Source organism: Bos mutus, chromosome 13 (genome assembly GCF_027580195.1).
Source record: "Bos mutus isolate GX-2022 chromosome 13, NWIPB_WYAK_1.1, whole genome shotgun sequence".
NCBI lineage: Eukaryota > Metazoa > Chordata > Mammalia > Artiodactyla > Bovidae > Bos > Bos mutus.
In genome coordinates this window covers 36,353,656-36,366,088 of record NC_091629.1, presented here as the reverse complement: position 1 = coordinate 36,366,088, position 12,433 = coordinate 36,353,656, and the positions used below count along the sequence as shown (strand labels likewise).

At 42.3% G+C, this 12,433-nt stretch overlaps 1 protein-coding gene across 5 annotated transcripts in view; it reads right to left on the bottom strand.

Annotated features, from left to right (window-relative positions):
• DNAAF9 (dynein axonemal assembly factor 9) overlaps window positions 1-12,433 on the bottom strand; it is a 173,135-nt gene that overhangs the window by 76,497 nt on the left and 84,205 nt on the right. For 4 of the 5 annotated variants that reach the window (XM_070381296.1, XM_070381298.1, XM_014477634.2 and 1 more), the window contains 4 exons: window positions 12,133-12,214; window positions 11,146-11,182; window positions 4,102-4,189; window positions 1,261-1,337 (listed from right to left, as the gene is read on the bottom strand). In XM_070381296.1, the coding sequence (XP_070237397.1) occupies window positions 1,261-1,337; window positions 4,102-4,189; window positions 11,146-11,182; window positions 12,133-12,214 (284 nt within the window). The remainder of the gene's footprint in view (window positions 1-1,260; window positions 1,338-4,101; window positions 4,190-11,145; window positions 11,183-12,132; window positions 12,215-12,433) is intronic. The other variant, XM_070381297.1, reaches the window with a different exon arrangement.

The window sequence follows — 12,433 nt, the reverse complement described above, 5'->3', positions numbered from 1 at the left end:
TTCTGGCTCATTACCACTCACTCCTGGAGCTGTAGCCAAAGAATTCTTGTTAGTTTATTAACTTAGTTTTCTAAATGTTCCTTCTCACTACCTAGGGCTGTAGACATAAGAAAATGTGGGGCATGGAGCCAAGCTATCACAGTGCACATCCCAGAAATGTTATTTATTTATTTATTAAAAACATTTATTTGCTTGGCTGTACTTAGTTGCAGCACATGGAATCTTCCATCTTTGTTGCAGCATGTGGAATCTAGTTCCTTGACCAGGCATAGAACCTGGGCCCCTTGAATTAAGTCCCTCCAGAAGTATTTTATTTTTATCTATTAGCTATTTTATTTTTGGCTGTTCTGGATCTTCATTGCTTCATGGGATTTTTTTCTAGCTGTGGTGTGCAGGCTTCTCATTGCAGGGGCTTCTCTTGTGGCGAACAGGCTCTAGGGCACCTGGGCTTCAGTAATTGTGGCTCTTGGGCTCTAGAAGCAAAGGCTCAGTAGTTGTGGCACACAGGCTTAACTGCTCTAAGGTATGTGGGATCATCCCAGACCAAGAATCATACCTATGTCTCCTGTGCTAGCAGGCAGATTAATTTACCTCTGAGCCACCATGAAGCCACCTTTCCCCTCCACAACCCAGAAATATTCTTAAAGAAACTTTCTAATATTGGTGTCTTTGGTCTCCTTTGCAAAAAAGTACACCAAATGGTCCTAATATGGGACAGAAGGTTGAGTGGACTAGGTTCCTGAAGGTTTAGCTATGGACAAAGACTACACAGAGATCCACTGTGACATGCCAGGTGAGTGATGGCAAGACTGCCAGGAAGCCAAATTCCTAGATCATCTAGACGCTGAGACATGGCCAGGCTCAGGGGTTTCTACCATCTGAGAGGCAGATAAGGCCTAGGACAACTCTCTTCTAAGCAGTGACCATTTTCATGTGCCCAAGGCCCCTCATCATCACCACTAACAAACCTCACCATTCATGTCCCCAGTTTCATCTTTTAAACCTTGGAATCCACATCTGTCTGTTCTAGCACTGATATGTCTCCCATTCCAGCCTAATCAGCGTGTCTGATTCTGAAACAGTTCCTCCATCCTTGGCTTCTCAAATAAAGCCCTGATCATGAAAGACTCTCCTTCATATACTAATGATTTACCAGAACATTCCTCAAAGGAGAGACAGAATATCAAATACACGGGAGAAAGTTTTAAAAATACAAACATTAAATAAAAGTTTTTATTGATAATATAGGCCACTGCTTACCGTAAAGTTGCCTTAAACTGCATCAACTCAACGGAATTTAACCCAGATCCCAGGGTCTGCTCAGCTACCTCCTTGGCCTGTAAAACCAATAATAAAACAGAGACAATTAGCTTTCACAGCAGGAAAGAGTACATTTAGCTGTGAGGAAAGGGCCCTTTTTACATTTGGTTGGTTCAGGCTGGGTTCACATGTTGTTCAGTTGCTAAGTAGTGTCTGACTCTTTGTGGCCCCAGGATTGCAGCATGCCAGGCTCCCCTGTCCTTCACTATTTCCTGAAGATTGCTCAAATTCATGTCCATTGAGTCGGTGATGTTATCTAATCATCTCATCCTCTGCCATTCCCTTCTCTTGTGCCTTCAATCTTTCCCAGCATCAAGGTCTTTTCCAATGAATGGGCTCTTTGCATCAAGAGCCAAAGTACTGGAGATTCAGCATCAGTTCTTCCAATGAATATTCAGCATTCATTTCCTTTAGGATTGACTCATTTGATCTCCTTGCTCTCCAAGGGACTCTAAACAGTCTTCTCCAGCACCACAATTTGAAAACATCAATACTGTGGTGCTCAGCCTTCTTTATGGTCCAACTCTCACATCGGTACAGGACTACTGGAAAAACCACAGCTTTGACTAGATGGACCTTAGTCAGCAAAGTGATATCTTTGCTTTTTAATACACTCTCTAGGTCTGCCATAGTCTTCCTTCCAAACAGCAAGCGTCTTCTAATTTCATGGCTGCAGTCACCATCTGCAGTGATTCTGGAGCCCAAGAAAATAAAATCTGTCACTGCTTCCACTTTTTCCCCTTCTATTTAGCATAAAGTGATGAGACTGGATGCTGTTATCTCAGTTTTTTTGATCTTGAGCTTTAAGCCAGCTTCACTCTCTTATTTAACCCTCATCAAGAGGCTCTTTAGTTCCTCTTTACTTTCTGCAATTAGAGTGGCATCATCTGCACATCTGAGGCTGTTGGATCTTTCTCCCAGCAATCTTGATTCCAGCTTGTGATTTATCCAGCCCCAGCATTTTGCATGATGTACTCTGCTTGGAAGTAAAATAAGCAGGAGGACACTATACAGCCTTGTCATAATCCTTTCCCAATTTTGAGGCAGTCAGTTGTTCATGCCTGGTTCTAACTGTTGCTTTTTGACATGCATACAGGTTTCTCAGGAGACAGGTAAGGTGGTCTGGTATTTCTATTTCTTTAAGAATTTCCAGTCTGCTCTGATCCACACAGTCAAAGGCTTTAGCATGGTCAATGAAGCAGAAGTAGACATTTTACTGGAATTCACTTGCTTTCTCTATGATCCAATGAATGTTGGCAGTTTGATTTCTGGTTCCTCTGCCTCTTTGAAACCCAGCTTGTACATCTGGAAGTTCTTGGTTCATATACTGCTGAAGACTGGCTTGAAGGATTTTTGAGCATAATCTTACTAGCATGCGAAATGAACTCAACAGTATGGTAGTTTGAACATTCTTTGGCATTGCCCTTCTTTGGGACTGGAATGAAAACTGACCTTTTCCAGTCCTGTGGCCACTGCTGAGTTTTCCAAACTTGCTGGCATATTGAGTGCGGCACTTTCACAGCATCATCTTTTAGGATTTGAAATACCTCCGCTGGAATTCCACCACCTACACTAGCTTTGTTTGTAGTAAAGCTTCCAATGTCCCTTTGACTTCACACTCCAGGATGTCTGGTGATAGGTAAGTGACCATTACCACCATAGTTGTCCAGGTCATTAAGATCTTTTTTTTTATAGTTCTTCTGTGTATTCTTGACACATCTTCTAATCTCTTAGAAGAGATCTAAGAGATTAGGAGAGATTAGACATCTCTTCTAATCTCTTCTACTTCTGTAAGGTCCTTACTATTCACATGGAAACACTTCATTCAGGCAGGTTGGCACTGGAACCTGATCTGGTGAACTGTAATCGGCTGGGATGGTGCCATTATGAGGCCTGGAAAAATGCTTTCTCCTACCCTCTCCCTAGCTCTTGGGGAGGGACCACTGCCCTCAGTATTTCTTGCCCAGATGCTATCAACATGCAAATAAATAAAGTTAAAAAATCAGTTAAAAAACAAAGGTGCAGAATTGATATCAAAGAATAACCTGTTGTTTTGCATAAGCTTTCAGTCCAAGGGCTGAGAAATCCCAAGTACTGGGGGGATTCAAGTTCAGTGAGGAGGGAAGATGGCAAGGAACTGGTGACTAGGCTACAGTCTCTTTGATATCTACAACACAACCTTTCCAATGTCAAATGATTTGCTTCAGGAGAGGTCCTATTGGCAATAGGAGGAATCAAGCCAACTCGTCTCATCTGTTACTGGGTTAGATACAGAATCCAACTCAGCACGGCAGGTTAACCACAAAGAGCAAAAAAGAAAATGGTCAGAAAAAGAGAACATACATGCCTATCAAGGAGAGGCAAGTTAGCTTTTCTAGTCTTTAGTTAATTTTTTAGAACAAAGAATTATAGGAAATCAATTTATGTAGCTCAAAACAAACTGATCTAACTTTATTAAAAGTCATAGCAGAATAAGCTCTATTTCTTTAATTTTTTTAACTTTTGAAATCATTTTAAACTACTAAATAAAACAATATACGATAGTTTGATTTTTTTTTTAACACAATCAGATATCTACAAAGAACTGCTAATCAGCTGTCATCCATAAGACAACAGCAGGTCCCAGGCATCACAAGCTTAGTACTCTTAAGGCATCTCTTTATCTGGTGCCCAAGCTCACACACAAAATTAAGTATAAAAAGGTGTCCAAAGGTAAAACAAATGGATAAGAAGTTTCACATTAAAATAACCAAGGAAAGAGAAATGTGGTATTGAAATTACCTTTATGAGACTGGAAGTTTTAGCATAACATGCAATGGCAGCCAAAACAGCCTCAATAACAGTAGCATATACCTGTGACAAGAGCCTACTTTAAAAACAGAAAATAAGGGTTACCTATAGCATCACAAGGTTTCATCAAAAGCTGCATGCACAAAAATGACATTCTCCAAGAAACTGATTTTGAAACAGAGAAAAGTATAAAAACAGAATTTGTTGATTTCTAGACCTTTTAAAAGCTGTGTGCCCCATTCCAACTTTTACTTTGCTCTTGTTAAACCATGATAAGAATCAGCTTTTTTAAAAAAATTATTTTTAATTGAAGGATAATTGGTTTACAACACTGTGTTGGTTTCTGCCATACATCAACATGAATTAGCCATAGGTATACCTATGTCCGGGAGAAGGCAATGGCACCCCACTCCAATACTCTTGCCTGGAAAATCCCATGGACAGAGGAGCCTGGTGTGCTGCAGTCCATGGGGTCGCTAAGAGTTGGACACGACTGAGTGACTTCACTTTCACTTTTCACTTTCATGCATTGGAGAAGGAAATGGCAACCCACTCCCGTGTTCTTGCCTGGAGAATCCCAGGGACGGGGGAGCCTGGTGGGCTGCAGTCTAGGGGGTCGCACAGAGTCGGACACGACTGAAGCGACTTAGCAGCAGCAGCAGCAGCATACCTATGTCCTGCAGAGGAAATGGCAACCCACTCCTGTATTCTTGCCTGGAGAATCCCATTGACAGAGGAGTCTGGCAGGCTACAGTCCATGGAGTCTCAAGAGTTGGACATGACTTAGCAACTAAACCATCACCACCATACCTATGTCCCCTTTCTCTTGAACCTCCCTACCACCTCCCAACCCATCCCACCCCTCTAGGTTGTTACAGAGCCCTGGTATGAATTCCCTGAATCATACAGCAAATTCCCATTGGCTATCTATTTTACATATGGTAGTGTATATGTTTCTATGTTATTGTCTCCATTCCTCCCACCCTCTACTTCCTCCCTACTGCCCACCCCCATCCCGCCCCGTGTCCTTAAGTCTGTTCTGTATGTCTATGTCTCCCGTGCTGCCCTGAAAATAGGTTCATCACTATCATTTTTCTAAATTTCATATACGAGTTAATATACGATGTTTGTTTTCCTCTTTCTGACTTACTTCACTCTGAGAATCAGCTTGTTTTAATTCTGCTCAAAAGACCAATTCTCCCTGTTTGTGATTTAACAGAAGAAAATGTCAACTACAAATTGCCAAGGGCAAATGCCATCTGTCTCTGAACCCTGTGCTGCTGCAGCTGTTACCTTTGACATGCCCTGAAGGCAGTCCAGGGTGGAGGTGAGACACTCTGCTCCAAGGAAATTGGTGGAACAGATCTTTAGATAGTTTGGTATTTTCAGGAATTGATCCCAATGCTTGTATCTCCTCACATCTAGAAAAGTACTAAATCCCTTCATGGTGACATCAGCTCCTGGTGACTAGCAGAAAATCTTTTGTAAAGTTAGATTGACTGCACTGAACTCATCCTTCACAAAAATTATATACATTGACCTTCCCCCACTGGCAATGTGCAGCAGTCTCTCAGAACTATCTGAGCTGCTGTCTCCTGGGCTGCATTTTGCCTCAAATAAAACTTAACTCACAATTCTCACGTTGTGCCTCTCTTTTTAGTTGACAAAAACTGTATGAGTACTCTGATCCTCAAAGAGGACCTGAAAGGCGTCAAGACACAGAATTGCTGCTTCTCCAGGAACCAACCACACCACAACTTCAAGTAGTCTCCTCCCCTGCTAAGGGCTGGTTGCTACTGGAACCTCAGAGTAGGAGCCCTCAGGGGACAAAAGAGATTATCTGACTGCAAAGACAGCCTCCATTTAAATGCAAATTAACAGGTTGGTGGCATCTCTGACTCAATGGACATAGTGTTTTAGCAAACTCCAGGAGATGATGATGGACAGGGAAGCCTGGCGTGCTGCCATCCACTGGGTTGAAAACAATCGGACATGACTTAGTGACTGAAAAACAACAGCCGTAAACCACTTTCTAAATATCAGATTTAGAGAACAGAGAATGCTTCTGAGGGTGTTAGGTAGAGTCCAAAATGGAGATTAAAAAGTGGCACTAAAAGGCAGATAAAGAAATTAAAAAGCCCACAAAAAAACAGAATTGAAAAAGCCCGTGAAAAATAGAACAAAGGGAAAATCTATACCAAGGAGCTTTGGTGGGAAAAACATGCCCAACACGCCCCCTTCCCTAGTTGGTCCTGGATACAAGCCCTGACTGACATGAGGCAAAACAAATCAGACTCCAAGCCCTGCTTGGGGGCAGGGAACAAGGACATAAAAAGAGAAACCTAAAATGGGGTGGGACACACTCCTTTGGGGTAGGTCGGCTCTCACATCTTGGGGAGTATATTTTTCATGTCATGTGTTTAATAAATCCTGCCTACTGAGCTTTATAGTCTATTGTTTTACTTCTTTTACTGTGACAAGACAAGGACCAAGGGAAGAACCACACCTGACAAGGGGAAGGACCCCCTGGCCCTGCCTAATCTTGCTCTTCTTATCTGACTTTGCACTTCCCAAAGCCATTAGAAGAAGGGTGTTTTCTTTGCCATATGGGGAATGCCATGAAGATCTCTAGAAAATCCCAATCTGGTTCCCTATTGGGTAGAGTTATTCAATCTGCATTTTGGGCCAGCTAATTCTTTGTTGGTGAAGATAGTCAAGTCCACAGGGTCACAAAGAGTTGGACAAAACTTATCAACGGAACAACAACAATTCTTTGTTGGGAGGTCTGCCCTGTGTATTATAGGATATTCAGAAGCATTCCTGGCCTCTCAGTAATACCCCCAGTTGTGACAACCAAAAATGTTTCCAGACATTGCCAAATATCCCTGGGGGTGGGGGCTGGGAAGGGACTAGTGGGAGTGGTGCAGTAAAACTGCCCTTGGTTGAGAACCATTGCCTCAGGAGACCCAGGGTCTTATTAGGATAATTTACAGAGAGAAGGGGGCTTCCCTCGTGGCTCAGTACTGTCTGCAATGCAGGAGACCCAAGTTTGATCCCCGGGTCAGGAAGATCTCCTGGAGAAAGAAAACAGCAACCCACTCTAGTATTTTTGCCTGGGAAATCCATGGACAGAGGAGCCTGGCAGGCTACAGTCCATGGGGTCCCAAGAGTCAGATACAACTTAGTGACTAAACCAGCACCACTACCTGCAGAGAAAAGGGGCTCATTCACAAGGCCTTAAAATGTAAGGGAGGTATCTGGCAAGTAACTGTTTAATCTAAGAATATGCCTATGTTTAAGCCTGAGAATCCTGTAACAGGTAAAGGAAGGCAAAAGGAGGGAGTTTGATAGCAGGAAGGATCAGAGAAATGATTTGGTCATTCTCATCTTATAAACAAAAAAAGTAGGGCCTATAGCAGTGCAATAAGTTGTCCAAAGCCATAGAAAATGACACAGTTGAACTCAGATCTGCTCTTAGCCTTGTGCTTTTCCATTGTGTCACACCACACTGCCAATTTCCTTCTTGGCTTCCACACCACACCTTTTTATGGCAGATAAGAGACTGGAGTTGGGTAGAAGAAAATGAGAAACAACACATAACAAAATGACAGCTCCAAGGTTCAACATATCCTGAAGACTGTTGACTAGGCTACAGCAGAGGGGTATGTCCTGGTAAGGAAGGTGTCCAGCAGGGACACTGTCCAAGAGCTTGGTCACTTTCAGACATGACAAGAAGCCTTCACATCTCAACTCTAAGGGCAAAGATTTATAGAGGCCAAAAATATATAGATACCCTTCCTCTCTTCCTCACCCAGCTGAATTCAAATATCACTTAGTACCATTAGTCAGGCTGACACCCTGCCTGGCTTTCTCCTATACAGACTCTCAGGCAAGAGTTCAATACAAAGCTTCCTGACTTCTGACTCATAGAAAGGGCTGGACAGGAGTCCAGAGACCCATGATTAGGGAAGTGCCTGCTCTATGCCTGGATAGTGCTGCTACTGCCTTCACTAGGACTCCATTAGGCCGCAGTTCCACTAGCCCTGTGACTTAACAAATCACCTGATGTGGGCCCAAGCACCACTTAACATCCGTCTCTGAAGTATAGTACCAATGGATTTGGTTTAGGCAAAATGTCTAAGGGTCCAGAATGAGGATCCAGGGCAATGGTTAAGCACAGCTGGCACGGAAGTACAAGCAGGTACAAAGCAAGATAATACATATCCATCAACATATGAGAATGTGGTTGACTTGCTGCTAAAATAAAGAAAACCCTGACAATAATCTATACATACTGTAACTGCAGCTACACAAAACCTGTATGTATAATTAAAAAACAACAAAAAGGTATATATTAAGATACTAATAGGCAGTGTCAAAGAGGAGGAATTACAGCTAATCTTATTTTTTTCCCTTTATTTTCAAATTTTCTAGTGTGACTATATTACTTTATATGTTTTGGACAGAGTCATATGGGTCCTACTCTAGAAAGTCTGATTTAGTGGTTTTGAGAAATACATAGCCTGGGAAACATATCTTTTTAAAAAGATCCTTAAATGATTTTCTGTGGTCTGTCTCCTACCTTTGGGAAGCACAGACCTAAAGAGTTTATGCCAGGATATCTAATTAGGTAATAACAGAACTCTATTTAATGTTCATATTTCTGAATGAAAATCCTTTTATAGAATTCAGAGATTCCTGAATTATTATGGACTGATTATGTCCTTCCAAAATCCACAGAGATACCAAGGGAACATTTCATGCAAAGATGGGCTGGATAAAGGACAGAAATGGTATGGACCTAACAGAAGCAGAAGATATTAAGAAGAGGTGGCAAGAATACAGAAAAACTGTACAAAAAAGATCTTCACAACCCAGATAATCATGATGGTGTGATCACTGACCTAGAGCCAGACATCCTGGAATGTGAAGTCAAGTGGGCCTTAGGAAGCATCACTACGAACAAAGCTAGTGGAGGTGTTGGCATTCCAGTTGATCTATTTCAAATCCTGAAAGATGATGCTGTGAAAGTGCTGCACTCAATATGCCAGCAAATTTGGAAAACTCAGCAGTAGCCACAGGACTGGAAAAGGTCCATTTTCATTCCAATCCCAAAGAAAGGCAATGCCAAAGAATGCTCAAAGTACAGCACAATTGCACTCATCTCACATGCTAGTAAAGTAATGCTCAAAATTCTCCAAGCCAGGCTTCAGCAATATGTGAACCATGAACTTCCTGATGTTCAAGCTGGTTTTAGAAAAGGCAGAGGAACCAGAGATCAGATTGTCAACATCCGATGGATCATGGAAAAAGCAAGAAGAGTTCCAGAAAAGCATCTATTTCTGCTTTATTGACTATGCCAAAGCCTTTGACTGTGTGGATCACAATAAACTGTGGAAAATTCTGAAAGAGATGGGAATCCCAGACCACCTGACCTGCCTCTTGAGAAACCTATATGCAGGTCAGGAAGCAACAGTTAGAACTGGATATGGAACAACAGACTGGTTCCAAATAAGAAAAGGAGTACGTCAAGGCTGTATATTGTCATCCTGCTTATTTAACTTCTATGCAGAGTACATCATGAGAAACGCTGAGCTGGAAGAAACACAAGCTGGAATCAAGATTGCCGGGAGAAATATCAATAACCTCAGATATGCAGATGACACCACCCTTATGGCACAAAGTGAAGAAGAACTAAAAAGCCTCTTGATGAAAGTGAAAGAGGAGAGTGAAAAAGTTGGCTTAAAGCTCAACATTCAGAAAACGAAGATCATGGCATCTGGTCCCATCACTTCATGGCAAACAGATGGGGAAACAGTGGAAACAGTGTCAGACTTTATTTTTTGGGGCTCCAAAATCACTGCAGATGGTGACTGCAGCCATGAAATTAAAAGACACTTACTCCTTGGAAGGAAAGTTATGACCAACCTAGACAGCATATTCAAAAGCAGAGACATTACTTTGCCAACAAAGGTCCATCTAGTCAAAGGCTATGGTTTTTCCAGCGGTCATGTATGGATGTGAGAGTTGTACCGTGAAGAAAGCTGAGCGCCGAAGAATTGATGCTTTTGAACTGTGGTGTTGGAGAAGACTCTTGAGAGTCCCTTGGACTGCAAGGAGATCCAACCCGTCCATTCTAAAGGAGATCAGTCCTGGGTGTTCTTTGGAAGGAATGATGCTAAAGCTGAAACTCCAGTACTTTGGCCACCTCATGTGAAGAGTTGACTCATTGGAAAAGACTCTGATGCTGGGACGGATTGGGGGCAGGAGGAGAAGGGGACGACAGAGGATGAGATGGCTGGATGGCATCACGGACTCGATGGACATGAGTTTGGGTGAACTCCGGGAGTTGGTGATGGACAGGGAGGCCTGGCGTGCTGCAATTCATGGGGTCGCAAAGAGTTGGACACGACTGAGCGACTGAACTGAACTGAAAATCCACATGGAAGCCTTAACCCTCAATGTTTGGAGGTACAGTTGGGCCTTTAAAAGGTAAAGTTAAAGGCAGTCCTAAGGGTGGGGCCCTAATCCAATAGGATTCGTGTGAGCCCATGAGCTGCAACTAATGAAGCCCATGCGCCCTACAGCCCAAGCTCTGCAACAAGAGAAGCTACAACAATGAGAAGACCACACAATGCAGGAGTAACTTTCCCGCTCTCCACAACTAGAGAAAGCTCATTCTTTGTAGGGACAGAGACCCAGTGCAGCCAAAAAAAAAAAAGAAATAAGGAAGCCTGGTTCTTCATTTTAAAAAAAGAAAAAAAGAAGAGTTATGGTATTTAAATGCATGGATGTGCAGGTAGGAAGTCTCTGAGTTCTGGAGAAGGAACAGATGGCAAACCTGGCAGAGTCTCTAGCCTAGACTCCAAGATGAGAGACAGGGTTGAGACATCTTGGGAGACCACACAGCTCTGCTCAGTCTTAAACCAAATGCCCTACCCAATGTCAATCTCAAAAGGAGGTAGATGTGATGGTCTCAACTTCTGAGTAACTTAACTCTGAGAAATAAAAAGTGTAATAGAAATGAAGACTTACATTTGTTCAGTTTTCTTGGGCAGTTTGTTGTCATCTCCTGTGAAAGAGGACCATTTATTACTAATGTGAGATTACAGGAAATGCAAACACTTTACAAGGAGACTAGAATTTCCTATTTTGAAGGAGATGTTAAGGACTGTATTTTTCTTTTGAGTTAAATAGTGTACACGTACAAGTAATAGTGAAACCTAGCTTCTGTGAATATCCTCTTAGACCTTTATCCTGGACAATGATCTTGACAACACACTCAGCATCACCACTAAATACCAAAGAGGACATGTGGAATCTTCAGCTTCAGAAAGTTTCTGCCTCTATATTTAATTTTTTTAAAAAGAAGGTATAAGTAAACAGGCTCAGTTCTACCTCTTTTTTTCATCTCAATTCAACTCAAGTCATGTTATGTTCAGAATTTCTCAGCTTACATAATAACTCTCAGGAGAAAACCTGGTTTCTGATGTACTCTCCTCTGTGGAACAGTGCTGGGATCCTCATTTATTCTTCTCTATGTCTCTTTGGAAGTCTGTAGCTTCTGGTTAGCCCAGCAAGGAGGACAGCTTCAGTCAGCCTGGCCTTTCAAGAGCATTGACACTTGCTCCTGTCAATGTTCCCAGCTTATAGGTACCCTTCTACTGTGGCTCTTCCTCACTTTTCTCATAAGACTAATAGGCACTTGGCTGAGTCATCCAAGCTCCCACTGCAGCCCATATCTCCTCCCACTATCTGCAACTGCAGCTGACTCATCTTTGCCTTCCCTCTGATACCAATTACATGGTCTTACATATGATTAGAACTAATATATACTGAGCTGATAATTATTCCTCCTGAAATACACTCTGTGTGAAATGTGTTAGGCACAACTCTCCACTTGGAACCAGAGAGGGAATTAGAGGCTATAAAATGTGCTTCTGAGGAAAGGAGTAAATCCTGAGTCCATCTCTAGTTCATGGGAGAATAGGCAAGCTGATGAGACAACTTACATGGACTTACCCAAGTAAGGAACATGAGTAGCTCCAAAAAAGTATGTTCTTGAACAAGCCAAGGGTCCCTTTGGTGAAACACATTGTACTACCTGGATGTCAGGAAAAAAAGTAAAAAAGGAGGAGGGACTTTACAAAGTGTGTAATTAATGGAAATGCATTTTATTTTACCAATAGCTGATTTATTAATTTTTAAAGGCATCCGACGCAATGGACCTGAGTTTGAGTAGGCTCCGGGAGTTGGTGATTGACAGGGAAGCCTGGTGTGCTGCAGTCCATGGGGTCGCAAAGAGTTGGACATGACTGAGTGA